General features: G+C 57.8%; 3 protein-coding genes across 10 annotated transcripts; 2 read left to right on the top strand and 1 right to left on the bottom strand.

Moving 5' to 3' along the window:
* Nucleotides 1–19: 19 nt before the first annotated feature.
* On the top strand, nt 20–5,094 carry TMEM134 (transmembrane protein 134). 8 transcript variants are annotated; one of them, XM_008572096.1, is made up of 7 exons: nt 20–233; nt 1,133–1,197; nt 1,666–1,755; nt 1,906–1,982; nt 4,207–4,251; nt 4,410–4,463; nt 4,808–4,972. In XM_008572096.1, the coding sequence occupies exons 1-7, from the start codon at nt 60–62 to the stop codon at nt 4,888–4,890; spliced, it is 588 nt and encodes a 195-aa protein (XP_008570318.1). In that variant the 5' UTR covers nt 20–59; the 3' UTR covers nt 4,891–4,972. The 8 variants fall into 8 exon arrangements, 5 of the variants coding, with proteins under 5 accessions (XP_008570318.1, XP_008570316.1, XP_008570317.1 ...); XR_550431.1 differs by lacking the exon at nt 4,808–4,972 and having other exon boundaries at nt 1,906–2,126; nt 4,410–4,446; XM_008572094.1 differs by lacking the exon at nt 1,906–1,982 and having other exon boundaries at nt 4,808–5,094.
* A 3,230-nt stretch (nt 5,095–8,324) lies between these two features.
* Nucleotides 8,325–11,491, bottom strand: CABP4 (calcium binding protein 4). The gene is made up of 6 exons (XM_008572093.1): nt 11,123–11,491; nt 10,712–10,742; nt 10,488–10,631; nt 8,994–9,103; nt 8,505–8,652; nt 8,325–8,392 (listed from the first exon to the last, which is right to left on the bottom strand). The coding sequence occupies exons 1-6, from the start codon at nt 11,489–11,491 to the stop codon at nt 8,364–8,366; spliced, it is 831 nt and encodes a 276-aa protein (XP_008570315.1). The 3' UTR covers nt 8,325–8,363.
* A 2,150-nt stretch (nt 11,492–13,641) lies between these two features.
* Nucleotides 13,642–15,038, top strand: GPR152 (G protein-coupled receptor 152). Its single transcript, XM_008572110.1, is given in 2 exon segments — nt 13,642–14,844; nt 14,847–15,038. Coding segments are annotated over 2 exon segments (1,395 nt in total).
* Nucleotides 15,039–15,866: the final 828 nt, after the last annotated feature.

Below are 15,866 nucleotides of genomic sequence, written 5' to 3'. Positions count from 1 at the left end.
CTGACGACGGCGCGGGGGCGGTGTCGCGGCGGCGCTGGGCTCCGGAGCGGGCCGGGGTCATGAGCGCCGCCCGGCCTCAGTTCAGCATCGATGACGCCTTCGAGCTGTCCCTGGAAGACGCGGGCCCTGGGCCGGAGTCCAGCGGGGTTGCCCGCTTCGGGCCGCTGCACTTCGAGCGCCGGGCCCGGTTCGAGGGGGCTGACGAGGACAAGCAGTCCCGGCTGCGCTACCAGGTGAACGGCCCGGTCCACTTCACCCCGGTCCGGGCCCTGGAGAACCCCAAGTTCGGGGAGAACCCGCCTAGAGGCCCCAGCCGGAGCGGGAGACTGCCCCCCGCGCGTGACCCCTGGTCCAGACCCTCCCAGCTCTGATGTCGGTCCCCAGCCGGCACCGCAGAGCCCAGAACCCGCACCCGGGAGCTCATCCCTCAGCTCCGCCTGGAGAGCCCCCCTGAAGTCCCCACCCGTCCTGAGTACTGATCCCTCGCTCCCGCAGGGTTTGGGGAGCTCTTCTGTATCCGAACCAGACCTGGCCCATACGCGGGAACACTCCCCGGAGCCCCAGGCCTGACGATCTTAAGGGAACCTGCGCCCCTTTCTCTGTTCTGGAAGTCCCCACCCCAATCTCCCCCCTAGACCTGGAAGTCCCCACTTACATGACTAGTCCTTGCCCACCCCTTGATTCCCACTAAACCGGAAATGCCCATTTTCCTAGAGAACTGCCACCAACTGTAGGTTCCTTTTCTTGGAGACCTGGACCTCATTCCTATGCCCCAAGCCTGAGAACCCCGGGCCTGTCCTTTCCTGGTACCCCAAATCCACAGTCCCCAAGCTGGGCCCCTGAAATATCCTGTGAGCTCCACCCTGATTCCCAGACTTGGGACATCTCCTGGCCCTGGGACCCGTGCTCACTCCTGCCTCCCAAGTCCCCAGCATCCACCCACTTCCTACTTCGGTTTCGGTTTCTGTGAATCACCAAACCCGTTCTGCGGGAAGGGAGGAGGGCCAGGTGAGCAGCTGCCAGGCGCCAGGCAACAGCTGTGTGTGGGCCTGCTTTTCTCCTGTCCCCGAGAGCGGGAAATGAGGAAGAGCCTGAGCCCAGAAATCCCTCTGAGCTCTGTGTTCTGGAACAGAACCTGGAGAACAATGAGGATGGAGCCCAGGCCTCTCCGGAGCCAGATGGAGGAGTCAGCACCAGGTTAGGGCCAGGTGGGGACCCACCCTTGTACCCCCAGCCCCATTCCTCTGGCTCCTGTCCCAAGGGACCCTGCCCAGTCCCCCACCTGGCTTCATCAGCTGTCTCACGTGCTGTCCTATAAGGAGTCCTAGCCTGACCCCTGCTCACCTCATGGGGTCCCCTGTTTTGCAAGCCACCCTGCCCTAGTGCCCAGCCTCTCCCCACCCCCAACCTGGTCTGTCCCCACCTTCCCACAGGTCATCTGTCCTTCAAGAACCCCAACTCTCATCCCCAGGCTTTCCCCACTCCCCATCCTGCAGAAACCCCCAGCCCTTGAATTCATCTTCACCCCCAGTCCCCTCTCAGAGCCCACTATCCTGCAGGGGCCAGGCATCGTCCCTGCACCATTCCATGCACTTCATCATGACTCCTGTCTGGAAGGGACTTTTTGCCTCCCTACTGCCCCTCACTGGACCACCTGTCCTGCAGAGATTCTAGCCGAACATCCATCCGCACCTCCCAGTGGTCCTTTAGCACCATCAGCAGCAACACCCAGGGCTCCTACAATGCCTGTTGCAGGTGAGCCCCTGCTCTGCTTGAGCCCTCAGCCTCCACGTTGCCTGTGGCCCCTGCCCCAGCACACTCAGCCCTGGCTCTACCCCTCCAACAGCCTTCCCTCACCCCCTCCCTTCACCTCTTTCATGCTCACCCTGCTCTCCTGCCACCCAGCTGGACCCAACACCCTTTGATCCAGAAGAACTGCCGGGTAGTGCTGGCTTCCTTCCTGCTTCTGCTGCTGGGGCTGGGTGAGTGCTCCCAAGGGCCCCCCGCCTTCGCCCATGAGTGGTTCTGCCCTTCTTCTGTGCGGCTCTGCATCCCCCTTGGCACACTTAGCCTCCCAGCGTCCTGAGGAGGCAGCTGGCTGCCATCACCCCTCCCCCATTTTACAGGTGAGAGAATTGAAGCCTTGAGAGGGGAGGCCCAGGTTCCTGGTCACACAGCCAGGAAATCACACATAGCTGAAAATGGAACCTGGCTCAACTCTCCAAAGATTTTCCCTTTTTTTAACTTAGACTGTTTAATCCACCAGGGGACAGAAGAGTAACCGCTACCACTTATTCTGTGTCTACTTCAGGCCAGGTGCAGGCAGATTTATTTTCCCAACCTTACAGAGGTCACGAAGCAAGTAAGAGGTAGGACCCAGAATCTGTGTGCAAGAGCAGAGCTCAGGGCTATGCCTGTCCCTGTGGCCAGGGGTGCTGAGTGCCCTGCTAGCCTTATCCACAAGGCATCTGTCACTTCCCCTTCTCTGAAGTTGAAGAGCTGATAAGGACCTCTATCCCACCCCCATGGCTCAGATGGGGAAACTGAGGCCCAGAGCAGGCAGATCTCACAGCCAGATGTTTTCTGACTCCCAGGCTCCTCCTATGGGGCTGAGGAGGCAGAGTCCCCAGAAAAGATCCAGGGTTGGGGTCCACAGGGGCCCATAGTAAGCGACCAACTGTGGTTGCTGCTCTGACTCCCCCTCCCTCCCTTCTTCAGGAAGGCCAGAGCCCCTCAGACAGGCAGACCTTCTGCCAGAAAGCCCAGCCTCAGCTCTGGGTGTTTGTGTGCAGAGGTCGGAGCTACCGCTTCCCAGCACCACTGCATGCTGGGGCTGGCGGTGCTGGCCACCAGCTTTGTCTCATTTCATCCTCTCTCTCAGTAACCCAGCAAGGCAAGCATTGTTCCCATCCCAGTTTCAGAAACAAGGACGCAGGCTCAGGCAGATGAAGGGACTTGCTCAGGTCGCAGCTGGGAAATAGATGAGCTGGGATTTAAACCCACATCTGTCAGGTCTGGGGGCCACCAGAGGCCCATAAAGGGCCTTTGTAGGAATTCAAAAAAGATGTCTCCTCTGAGATGGCAGAGCTGGCAGCCCTAAGCCAGGGTGCAGAGAGTGAGTTTTGACCCCCGTCATACCCTTTTCGAAGTGTTCTGTGCCATGCACAAACACACAGTCCACGGTATCCCCTCCAGCCCCCAGGCTGTACTTCTACCTTGCCACAGAACCTAAAGTCCAGCTTCCGACCTCCCCCCTCTAACTGGGGACCCAGGGCTCTGGATCTGAAAGGTGGATTCAGCCACGACCTCTCCACCTTCCCCAGCGCCCACTGTCCTCTGCCAACGTCCACATCCCTTCCCGGGGTTACGGGCCCTACCAAACTCCTCCGGCCTGGGCACTTGCCTCTCTGGTCTTGTCAAATGCTGGAAGCTCTTAGAAAGCCTCAAGTTCCCTCCAGACTCTGGGTTCCCTCCGTGTGGAATTCTCTTTCTGCCTGCACGATGCCCAAAGCAAAGTCAGATAGCCTCCACCTTCCAACTGCAGCCGTGGGCAAGTTCTTTTCCCTTTCTGTGCCTCAGTTTCATCTTCGGTGAAGTGGGGAGTATGATAATACCTGTCTCATTTGGTCAAGGTGACATATAAGGCAATGCATGTAACACGCTTTGCCCAGTGCCTGGCAGCACCTGGTAAGTGGTCAATAAATATTAACTGCTATTGCTACCGCTACAGCTACCCTGCCCAGCGAGATGTCACCGTCTACAAGAAGCCCCTCACTTGTCCCCGGGGCCGATGCTTCCCTGGGCTCCCACACTGCCCTTTTCTTCCCTCCCATATCCTGATCACCTGGGTTATAGCGGTCAGGTTCTTGTGGGTCTCTCCACTAAGGAAGGGCCATGAGGGCAGGGAATTTATCTGCCTTATATCTCGGATTCCCACTACAAGGCACGCAGTAGGTGTTCCATAAATGTTTGTTGAATGACTGAGGGGCCACACCAAGGAGCAGACAAAAATCTCTCCTTTCACAGACATTTCCCAGGGCCTGCCACGTGCCCTGTTCTGAAAACAGAGCTTGGAGAGCTTCCTGGGGAGGGTCTCTGCCCAGGGGACCTTCAGCTCAGGTGGGAACACCATTCCTCCGGCCTGAGCCGTGTTGGGGGTTGGGGGGTGGAAGCCCCCCTAACCCCCGCGGCTCCATCTGTGTGCAGTACTGATCCTGGTCGGCGTGGGACTGGAAGTGGCCCCCTCTCCAGGTGAGCGCCCCTCCTAGCCTGGCCGCGGCACCCCTCTCGTTCCCGTGGGTCCTTGGCCAGCCCATCCACCTCCCAGCAGGAAACGGCCCCTTTTGCAGCTGAGTGCGGCTCGCCCGGGCCGTGACGCCCTCGCCCCTGAGCCTCCCTCCCTCCCGCAGGTGTCTCCAGCGCCGTCTTCTTCGTGCCGGGCTTCCTGTTGCTGGTCCCGGGAGGTGCGAGCGGGCGCCGGGGCGGGACGGGGCGAGACGCGTAATAACTTCGTATAGCATACATTATACGAAGTTATACGACACAAGTTAAGTCCCCTGCTCTCCAGGCCCACCTGGACCCCCCACCCTCAGCCTCACATCAAGGCACTTTTGGGGGTACCCGTTGGATGCAGAAACTCCTAAACCAGTGGTTCCCAAACTAGCTGCAATAAAGGACCAGTTTTCATTTCTAATCCATTGTGAACCAATACTTTTGTAAGATAAAATAAAAACTAGAGGCTGGCCGGTTAGCTCACTCGGGGGGGCGGAGGGGCGGGGCCTCGGCGCTAACAGGCCCCGCCCCGCAGTCTACCACGTGATCTTCATCTACTGCGCCGTCAAGGGCCGCCGGGGCTTCCACTTCTTCTACCTGCCCTACTTCGAGAAGTGAACTGCCGCCGCGACGGCCGGGCCCTCATCGCAGGACCCTCGAAACCCCCAGCTCCGCCGGGAGTTTGCTCAGGAAGTTTGGGGCACCCAGGCCTCTGGGCCTGGGAAAGTCGCCCATTTCTGCCTCTGTGCCTTAACTTATTTTCGGGCTCTGGGGCTGCTGGGTGGGTGGTGTTTTGTACTAATAAACGAGTACAGAGATAAGCGCTCTCTCCTGTCCTGCCACCCCTGGCCCAGCCCACCATCCTGACCATAGCCCCCTCCCTCAAAGGCTGTGAAAAGGACTGACCCTGGAGCCTAAGGGCCTCTAGGACCACCCACCTCCCCATGGTACACATGACAGCCCCAATGCTCTGAAAGTCACCCAATGTCACAGGGCATGTTAGGGGCAGAGCTGGGCCTTGGCGGTTTTGCCCTGTGAGCCTGGAGGAGGCTGTTTCCTCCACCTGCAGCCCTTAGCAGATGTGGCCTGCCCCCATCTCTTGTTTGGTGGCCCTGGCCAAGGGCACTCAGAGATGATGCAGGTCTGGGGTCTGGAAGCTGCTATCCTGCTTCCAGCCTGGCTCTGGGGCCCTAGGCTGCCACAGCCAGCCCTGAATGTTGCCACGACGAGGCAGCGGCCCAGCCCTCCCACACACTGCCCTACTTCCCAGGCCCAGAGGTTGGGAGAACCAGGGAGCAGAGGGCCTAACAAGTAGGGCTGGCATGACAGAGAGCCTTAGTGATCAGAGACACTCACAACCACAGAACATTACAAATAGACCATCTCAGAATTTTGGGAAGTCAGAGTATCTCAGAATTTTAGAAACTAAAAAACAGAATCTTTGAGAACCCTGAAATCTGAGACCATAATAGCTACCATTTACCAGACTTGTAAGGCGCCAGGCCTGTGCTAAGCACTTAACCCAGGTTAGGTTTGGTAATGCTCATTACCCATCTTCAAGATGAGGATTGACTGGCCCAAGGACAGCCAGTGGGTTGTAGGCAAAGTTAGGAACATAACCCAGGGCTCTGGCTCCCCGGCTCACACCCCTTTCCATGACACTGAGGGACAGGGGAACTGAGCTGGTGTGGTTCCCCTGCCGGCCAACCCAGGGACTAGCCAAATGAGTGTGGGCTGTTCATATACTTAACATGTTTACGGTCTGTCTCCCCCACAAAAACATGAGTGCCGATAAGAAGGGACTTTCCACTGTGACTGCCGCAGCCAGCAGGGTGGGTGCCTTTAGAGCTCTGTGACTGTTAAGTCCCCTGCTCTCCAGGCCCACCTGGACCCCCCACCCTCAGCCTCACATCAAGGCACTTTTGGGGGTACCCGTTGGATGCAGAAACTCCTAAACCAGTGGTTCCCAAACTAGCTGCAATAAAGGACCAGTTTTCATTTCTAATCCATTGTGAACCAATACTTTTGTAAGATAAAATAAAAACTAGAGGCTGGCCGGTTAGCTCACTCGGTTAAAATGCAGAGTTGGTAACACCAAGGTCAAGGGTTAGGATCCCCAAAGTGGCCAGCTGCCAAAAATAAAAATAAAAACAAAAACTAGAAAAATGAAATAAAAACCAGACATATAGAATACAAGCCCACAGTTTATATTATCAGATTTATCAGACATAAAATTACGTTTCAATAAATATAATCAAAACAAAACAGGAAAAAAGAAAAATTACATATGCCAGCCGGAAAAAAGACAATTACAAATGCCATTCATTGAAAGTGAGCAAACAGGCAGCACAGAGAGTCACGACTACACTTTTTAACTAAACAGAAAGTTATTCTGGAAGTGGTGGTTCTCTGTACTGTGGGTCTATATCAGAATAAATTGAACAATTTATTCTATTGTTTTCTGGCATCTATTATTGCCAATGAAAAATCTTTGGTAAGCTGACTTTTCTCTCGAGTTGTTTGTAAGATTTTCTTTTTGTATTCTGCAGTTACGCTGGGATGTATCTAAATACACATTTATTTTTATTTATCCTGCTTTGGCTTCAATTTGCTCCTTCAATCTGGAGACTTAAGGTCTGTGGAAGTTTCTATGGAAAACTTGCGACCACCACCTTGGAATGTTGCCTCAGGTCCATGCTCTATACTTTCTCTGCGACTCCTGATGACTTACCACTGCCCTTTAATATTTTTCATCTTTTTATCTCTCAGTGCTACATGATAGGTGATTTCTCAGATGCAGCTTTCAGTTCATTAATTTTATTTTATGTCTCATCTGTTCTTTAGCTTACTCACTGACTTTTTTCATTCCACCACCAATATTTTTTCATTTCTAGAAGTTCTGGTGGGTTATTTTTTAAATCTTCCTGTTCTGTTCACGTACTAGCCTGTTACTGCATATGCACCTCTCCTTTGCTTTTTTTCCTCCATTTATATTATGGTCTCTTAGATTGTTCTATTAGTCACACTTTGAGATACTAGTTCTCCATTTTTGAACCTGCCTAGTCAATCCTTGTGGTGGTTTGTTTCCTTATGTCATCTGTAATTTTTGTCATGAGTTCATCTTTTGGAGCAACAGGGTTTTTTGGTTTGGGTTTTGGTTTTAGAAGTTCCATGTGCCCTGGATTGAAAGAGAGCCCCTTCTCGGCAGTATTTTTTTTTACAGTTTTTTCAGCTTTTCACACTCTGGAGATAGACCACACTCCTGCTTAAGGTGCAGGCCCTGGAGTTTCAGGTTCTCAAGGCCCTGACTGAGCATCTGTATCTTAGGCCACTTTCTCAGGCCAGTTGGTGCAGATATATTTTAGTCCCTTTTTCAGGACCATGGTAGCTCTTTAAGACCCTGGAACATACCCAGGAGGTTCATTTCTTGCTCCCCAGACTCATATGGGTTTTCTGTCTCTCCTGGGTGTTACAGCCCAGGCTCCCAAGCCTCTATCCAGGTCTGAAACCCTCACAGGGTCAGCTCCCTCCTGCAGCCCCAGCTTCGATTCTTTGTCTTTGGTAGTTGGGGTCATCCCTTTCTTTCTTTAAGTTCACTTTTTTTTTTTTGGCAGCTGGCTGGTACAGGGATCAAAACCTGGGCATTGTTGTTATCAGCACCACACTCCTACCAAGTGAGCAACCGGCCAGCCCTTCCCCGCCCAACATTTTACACACATAAGCAGTGGAAGGGGTCCTGCCATCCTCTCAATTCACCACCTTATTAGGGATCCCCTCCAACGTTAACCAATTTTTGAATGCTGCCAGTGCTGGTAAACTCCCTACCTCCCAAGAGTCTGGAGAGATCCAAATCTTTGCTCACATTGGGGAATTGTGGGCAGTTGAGAGCAGATTTTCTCCAGGTGACTCAAGTAGGCAGGGGTAAGGGTGGGGGTGGGTGGGGGACATAAGCAGATTCTCAGGCCAGGTGTTATCAGGGGTAGGAGACGTCTGAGGGCTGTTGAGTCTCTTCCATCTTGGGGGAAAGTGTGCAGCCTGGGTCCTGCTGGTGTCTGGGGTCCTAGGGGCAAAAGATTCTCCCTCCTGGAGCCTCAGGGGGTGAACAGCATCATCACAAACTCTACGGGAGAGAAGGGCAGGGCTTGGGAGGGTCCAAGTCGGGGATCCGCAGAAGTGCCGCAGCTCAACCTGGATGCTGGAGGGACGGGAGGGTTGTCTGGAGGGAGACTCACCATCAAAGTCTACGGTGCCGTCCCCGTTGAGGTCCACTTCCCGGAGCATCTCATCCAGCTCAGTACCCTCCAATGGCTCCCCCAGCAGAGCCGGTGCTGCCTGCCGCAGCTCAGCAATCGTGATTCGTCCATCCCTGTCCCTGTCAAACTAGGGTCCAGGCAGGGCTCAGCCCCTCCCACCCAAAGCTGCCTCTGCCTGCACCCGGCTCCACTCTTGCCATTTCCTGGGGGCAAGATGCTCCCCTGCCCATTGTCTTCACCTGTCCAAACCTCTGCCATCCTCCCAGGACAAGATGGTGTGCCTCCTGCTCCAGGAAGCCTCCCTGGATGGACCCCCAGCTGGGAGTGAGCCAAACCCTCTTTGACCCATCCCTGGGCCTTCATCCCACTGCCTGCCGGGCTCCGGCCCCCAGTTTGCCCTGGCCTGAGTGACAGGCCAGCAAGGACGCCGTCCAGCCCACCACCACGGCCCCCGATCAGGCTCCACACCTCGCGGAAGGCGCAGCGCAGCTCTCGCACGCCCAGCATGTGCGCCGTCTCCTCCCTCAGCTTCGGGCCTATCAGTTCCACAAACTCGTCGAAGTCCACACAGCCACCCACTGCGGACCCAGGCAGAGTGTCACAACGGTGAGGGCCAGTGCCCAAGAAGGAACGTCCCGAGGGCCAGGCGCCCCCCACCCCCGGGCTCTGCATCCAGGAAGGAGCACCCCGTCCACAGTGGGGGGCAGGAGGCTGGTTCCGTGGGTGCTGAGGGGCCGGGATATCCCACCCAGCTCAGGACCACGAGGCAGGACAGCCCGGGCTCAAATCCTGGCTCTGCCGCTGTGTGTGAGTCATCAGGCGGCTCACTGACCCTCCCGTCCTCGTCCTGGGGTGGGGCTGGGAGAATCCTCCACGGGGAGCTGTGGGGGTAGAGTTCATGGCCATAAAGTGCTGGAGCCCAGTCGGTGGCAATAAATGTCACTTTGGAAGCAGCCCCATGCAGTCGACCCCCGTTCTGAGATGCCTTCAACCATATAAAGCACCAGTGGTCAAAACAGCAGCATTGGGGGAAAGAAAGAAATGGGCCACTAAATACCCACATGGTTCTAGGTTACATCCCCGCTCTGGAAACTGTAAGGAAAAAATGCAGGTGTCCTGGAATGGAGAGAATATATTTGCCCAAGGACAAACCAGCGAAGGATGACACACAAGTGCCCGCCTGTCGGACACTTGTTCACAAGGAGCAGCTGGGTTCTGAAAGAAAGAAATGGGCCACTAAATACCCACATGGTTCTAGGTTACATCCCCGCTCTGGAAACTGTAAGGAAAAAATGCAGGTGTCCTGGAATAGAGAGAATATATTTGCCCAAGGACAAACCAGTGAAGGATGACACACAAGTGCCCGCCTGTCGGACACTTGTTCACAAGGAGCAGCTGGGTTCTGTCATGCCAGGCCTCACAGAGCCTCCGGAGGGGCTGTATTCCTCCTTCCAGGGTGACCCAGATTCAGGCAGCTGCCACCAGGACACAGGGCTGGGGCAGGGTCACAGAGAGAGAGAGAGAGAGAGGGCACCAGGTGGCTAGTCCCAGCAGAGAGCACTTTACCACCCAGCCAGAGGCACCTGGCCCAAGGAGGCAGGAGGGGCTGGGGTGCAGAGCAGCCACATAAGTGTCCCAAGGGTGGGTTCCTCAACCTGAACCCCAGGGGCCTCCCTTGGGTCACCAAGATGCCCTGCTTGCCCACCTCATCACACCAAGGGGCAAGGGCTTGGGCCTTCTGATGGGGCCACTGTGGTCCTACCCCTCCTCCCCTGGAAACTGTCACCCTCCCCCACTTCCACATCACCCCTGATGGACTCCCAGAAGCCAGCTCCCATCACACCCTCATCATTCCCCTGAACCTTGAGGCTCCAAGAAGACCAGGGCCACCCAGCCCCTGGGCAAGGCCAGGCTTCCCCCCACCCCCACCCCTACCCCAGCAGATGGCCCTCAGTCACTGACAGCGCAGCTTGACGTGCTGTGACACCTCGATGAGCTCCATCTCAGTGGGCATGTAGCCCAGGGTCCGCATGCAGTCGCCCAGGTCCCGGTAGCTGATGTAGCCATCACGGTCAGTGTCAAATTCCTCGAAGGCAGCCTGAAGCTCTGCGGGGGAGGGAGGTCAGGCCCAAGGGGCCAGGCTCAGGGACACCTACCGCTCCCCAACAGCAGCACGAGCCACTCACCATCCAGCTCCTCCGGGCCCAGCTCACGGTCCTGCAGGGGGATAGTCCACCATGTCCCCAGGGCCAGCCACAACTCTGTCCATCCTCCCTCCTCCACCCCTGCCCACACTGGCCTGGGCAGGGCCAGCCCCTCCAGGGCAGGAGAAGGCAGCTGAAGTCCCATGGGCCCCAGAAGGAGGATGTCCCCTTTCGTGCTCCTGGGGCCTCGAGCTCCCCCGGAGCCCTGAGTGCGAGCTCTGCCCACTGCTCAGGCCGGCCTGAGACCCACCGTTCCCCACTCTGCAGAAACCCGGCCCCTCAGCCCGGAGGCAGGAGGCCTGAGTGCTTCGGCGCAGGGTGGGCTGAGCCTGAGCGGCGTGAAGCTCCCCGCACTCCCGCCCAGGACCCAGCCCTGCCCAGGCCCCGACTGACCTTTCCAAAGACGCGGTTCAGCAGGGGCCCGTATGTCCTCTGAGCAGCATCGTGCTGGGGGTCGGAATGATGCCGGTGAGACTGGCGACGAGAGGCCGGCCCTGGGGCTGTAGGGGGTGGCTCTCCCTGCCCCTCTTTGGTCCTAGAGGGGTTCTTGCTGCTCCCTGAAGCCTCGGGGCCCTGGACAGGGGCCTGCTCCCCAGAGCTGCCAGGGCCCTTCTGGGACCCTCGGAGGCCCCGCTCCCTCTTGCTCTTCTTCCTGGTCAAGGGGGCGCCCCCAGCATCCCTCTTGGGAGTCACATCCCCCACAGGAAGCTCCTGACAACTGGGGTCCAGGTCATGCTGCCCCCTTGCCTGCTCTGTGGCCATGTGGGGAGGGACAACAGGGCTCAGAGATGCAGCACCCTGAGCACCCTGGACTCTCAGGCCCTATAAAGCTGCTTACGCACCTCCCCTCTTAGAGCCGATGGCCTGAGATCTGGCCCTGAGGGGGATTAGGGTAAGTGAGGTAGGCAGCCCAGGCCCTAATCCCAGCCCTCTGCCCCGGGGGTGGCCAGGGCAGAGCCAGATGGGTCAAGAGAACTGTCTTCAGCTGGCTGCTAGGGGTACCAGGACAGGGTGGCTGCCATGAGCAGCCCCTCCGAGCCTCAGTTTCCTCATCCATAAGATGGGGGAATACTGCTGATGAGCTGAGGACTCAGCCCAGCTGTGTCACATGGCAGGCTTTATCTGAGTAGAGGCCCAGGGAAGGCAGTGCAGCCAGGAGGGAGGGTGTGGCAAAGTCTGGGAGGTGGGAAAGGATAGGACGAGCTGCCCACTGGGGACACCTGGTGGGGTGACATCCTGGCTGCGGTGGAGCGTATGTGAAATCGAGGAAGAGAGGCCAGATCACAGAGGCCTCGAATGCCAGACTGAGGGGCATTGGGGTGATATGAGAGGAGGTGGATCCGTGGGGAGCCTAGAGCCTATCCTGGGCTGGAGAGGCCCGGGTGAGGGGGGTTCAGCTGTCAGGAATGGGGGGCCTGGCTGGTCACTTGGCCTTACTGGGCCAGGGTTAGGGTTTCCCGGAGAGCAGCCTCATGAATGATTGATATCCTCTCAGCTTGGGTTTCCTATCCGCCCGCCTTACTGCCGCCGGGCACCATGCAGCAGGCCCTGGTGTGGGGCTGTGGGGACAGCTGGACCTGGGGCGGGCAGGCACGCCCCGCTCCTTCCAGCCATCAGCCTGCGCCTCACAGGTAAGCCAGGCCACACCGGTCAGGGCCCGGAGGGGGGCCCAGAGGGGTGCCCAGGGCTCTGATCCAACAGGGGCTAGAGCTTCAGAGCAGGGTCTGCTTGAAGAAGAGCCCTAAGGGTGGGGAGGCCACCAGGCTAAAGGCTGCAGGCAGGATCCGGTCCTCTGGGGCATCTGGACCATCCCGTAACTGTGCTGCCACCAGGACTTTTTCCACCCTTGCAGGGAAACTCCCTCCCCTCTGCCAGCTGGGGATTGTGGGTTGAGGACAGCAGGCCTCTTGGATCACAGGCCAGGGTGCTCCCAGCCACCTCACCCTCATCACACTCTGGAGCCTTCTGCCCCTTCTCTTTTTAGTAGTTTCAGGGGACACATGGGGGCCACCTTCTGCCTGATTGTGGGAAGCGGGAGAAGACTTGGGTGGGGCTGGAGGATGCTGAAGAGGCCCAGCTGACAGGGCCCGGAGGCTCAGACCTCAACCTGCTTTCATGAGTGGCACTTACTGGGGGTAGGGGTCTCCTACTGTCTCAGGCTCTCTGCCCTGGACTCCTATGGACCCATGAGACCCAGAGCCCTCTTCTCTTGGAATCTTAAACAATTGAACCCCAGGGTACCAGGCATAAAGGGGCTTTGTGATGAGCTGACCAAGTGGTTTTCAAACTATGTTCCCTAGGGCCGGCCCGTGGCTCACTCGGGAGAGTGCGGTGCTGATAACACCAAGGCCACGGGTTCGGATCCCATATAGGGATGGCCGGTTAGCTCACTGAGTGAGCGTGGTGCTGATGACACCAAGGGTTAAGATCCCCTTACCGGTCATCTTTAAAATATATATATATATGTCCCCTGGAACCCCAGGGGTGCTCTCCCCTCCTTTAAAAGGGGGTGCCCTTTTAACACATATAGGAGTTCTATTATAATACTTTACCTAAAGACAAGATTCAACAGCTTTACTAGTATGTTTAAAAGCCTCTGGTTTAGTCTACTTGGACACACTCGGATCCCATGAGGCAGAACAGTTAAGTCCAGGTTTGAGTCCTGGCACCTCACTTCCCACCTGACCTTTGGCAAGTCACTGATTCTCTGAACCCCCTTTTCCCCACCTGTAAAACAGATCGTTTGAGGATTACATGAGATCATCTATTTAAAGTGGTTGGCATAGACTAACTACCCAAAAGGTGATGATGATGGCCCAGAGAGGGACAGTGACAGTGACTCGCCTGGAGATGCGCAGCACCCTCTCTCTCATATGCAGTCATTCATGCATTCATTCATTCACCAGGCACCCATGCTGTGTCCAGCAGTACACGGGGGACCCCACGTGGACACTGCTATGGAAGCCAGCCTGGGCACCGCCGGCCGCGGGCCCCGCACAGACCTGGATGATGAGGACTCCTACCCCCAGGGTGGCTGGGACACAGTCTTCCTGGTGGCCCTGCTGCTCCTGGGGCTGCCGGCCAACGGGCTGATGGCGTGGCTGGCTGGCTCGCAGGCCCGGCACGGAGCGGGCACGCGGCTGGCCCCGCTCCTGCTCAGCCTGGCCCTCTCCGACTTTTTGTTCCTGTCAGCAGCGGCCTTCCAGATCCTGGAGATCCAGCACGGAGGGCACTGGCCGCTGGGGACGGCCGCCTGCCGCTTCTACTACTTCCTCTGGGGAGTGTCCTACTCCTCCGGCCTCTTCCTGCTGGCCGCCCTCAGCCTGGACCGCTGCCTGCTGACGCTGTGCCCGCGCTGGTACCCTGGGCGCCGCCCGGCCCGCCTGCCCCTCTGGGTCTGCGCCGTGGTCTGGGTGCTGGCCACGCTCTTCAGTGTGCCGTGGCTGGTCTTCCCCGAGGCCGCTGTCTGGTGGTATGACCTGGTCATCTGCCTGGACTTCTGGGACAGCGAGGAGCTGCCCCTGCGGATGCTCGAGATCCTGGGGGGCTTCCTGCCTTTCCTGCTGCTGCTCATCTGCCACGTGCTCACCCAGGCTGCTGCCTGCCGGGCCTGCACCTGCCGCCGCCACCAGCCTCGGCCCACGGCCCGCCAGGGCTTTGCCCGAGTGGCCAAGACCATTTTATCGGCCTATGTGGTCCTGCGGCTGCCCTATCAGCTGGCACAGCTGCTCTACCTGGCCTTCCTGTGGGACATCTACCCTGGCTACCTGCTCTGGGAGGCCCTGGTCTACTCGGACTACCTGATCCTGCTCAACAGCTGCCTCAGTCCCTTCCTCTGTCTCATGGCCAGCGCTGACCTCCGGGCCCTTCTGCACACGGTGCTCTCCTCCTTTGCTGCAGCTCTCTGCGAGGAGCGGCCGGGCAGCCTCATGCCAGCCGAGCCACAGATCCAAGTGGCCTCTGAGGGTCTGATTCTGCCAGGGCTCATAGCTGAGGCCCAGCCACAGTCAGAACCCGCGGCCCAGCCTCAGCTGAACCCCGCAGCCCAGCCACAGTCAGACACTAAGGCCCAGAGCCCGGGACCTGCTGCCAGCTCAGCCCCCAGCCCCTGTGATAGTCAAACACTAAGGCCCAGAGCCCGGGACCTGCTGCCAGCTCAGCCCCCAGCCCCTGTGATGAAGCCTCCCCTGCCCCATCCTCAAATCCCACTCCAGGAGCCCCTGAGAACCCAGCCATGCCTGCTGCCTCTGAGGGACAAAGCCCCAGCAGTGCCCCAGCAGAGGAGTCCCCCAGCACAGGCCCCACATGAGGGTCCAGCACAGCCCAGGCCCGCCAGGACAGCGGAAGAGCCACAGGAAACAGCCAGTCAGAGAGGCGGGGTGCCATGGAGGAAGTCATCGCTGAAAACCCCACCGGGTCCCTCGGGCCTGAAGGAGAACTTGAGGGAAGTGAACAAAGCAGCCAAAAGTCCCACACAGTTTGTCTGAGTGTCCCCTCGCTTGGTCCCACCACACTCTTCCATGATTGCCTCCAATGCACAGTTGCCCAACAGCCCCCTGAGCCACAGCTGATGGGGTCCCACAGGGTTCTGCCCTCCCATACCCCCAGAGCCCACTGACACAGTTTCCTTCTGTGCCTCAGTCCTGCTGGAGGAAGACAGCAGGGGGACATCCCCCTGGGCTTGATCTGACCTTTGATCCTTCCCACCCTTCCTTCTCCCTGTCCTGTCCTCCAGCCTGGACACACGAAGACCAAATAAAACTCCCTGCAGAGAACAGAAGCTTCCAGGAGCCAGCAGCCCCCAGCAGGAGCCTGAGGCCCTAGTGGCCCACAAGCTGGCCTGGCATGGCCACGCCCTCTCCACCAGCCCCCGCCCCCAGCAGACAGTGAGGCCGGGGCAGAACCTCCCTCAGCAAAGCATTACTGTACCTTCTCAGCTTGTTGTGAGGATTAGATGAGAAAGCGTGTAAGGTGCCCAGCAAGAGCCTGGCACACAGTAGGGGCTCAGAGACCAGACAGATGTTCTCTTCTCTCATTGGCATACAGGATGGGAGGCGGCAGGTGGGAGAGCTGTCACCTGGCCTGAGCATCTGGGATCCTGTGACCAGTGTGGGCTGAGAGAGCATGGGGCTGCTGC

Source organism: Galeopterus variegatus, unplaced genomic scaffold, assembly GCF_000696425.1.
Source record: "Galeopterus variegatus unplaced genomic scaffold, G_variegatus-3.0.2 Scaffold752, whole genome shotgun sequence".
Taxonomy (NCBI): Eukaryota; Metazoa; Chordata; class Mammalia; order Dermoptera; family Cynocephalidae; genus Galeopterus; species Galeopterus variegatus.
This window is presented reverse-complemented; position numbering and strand designations above follow the sequence as displayed.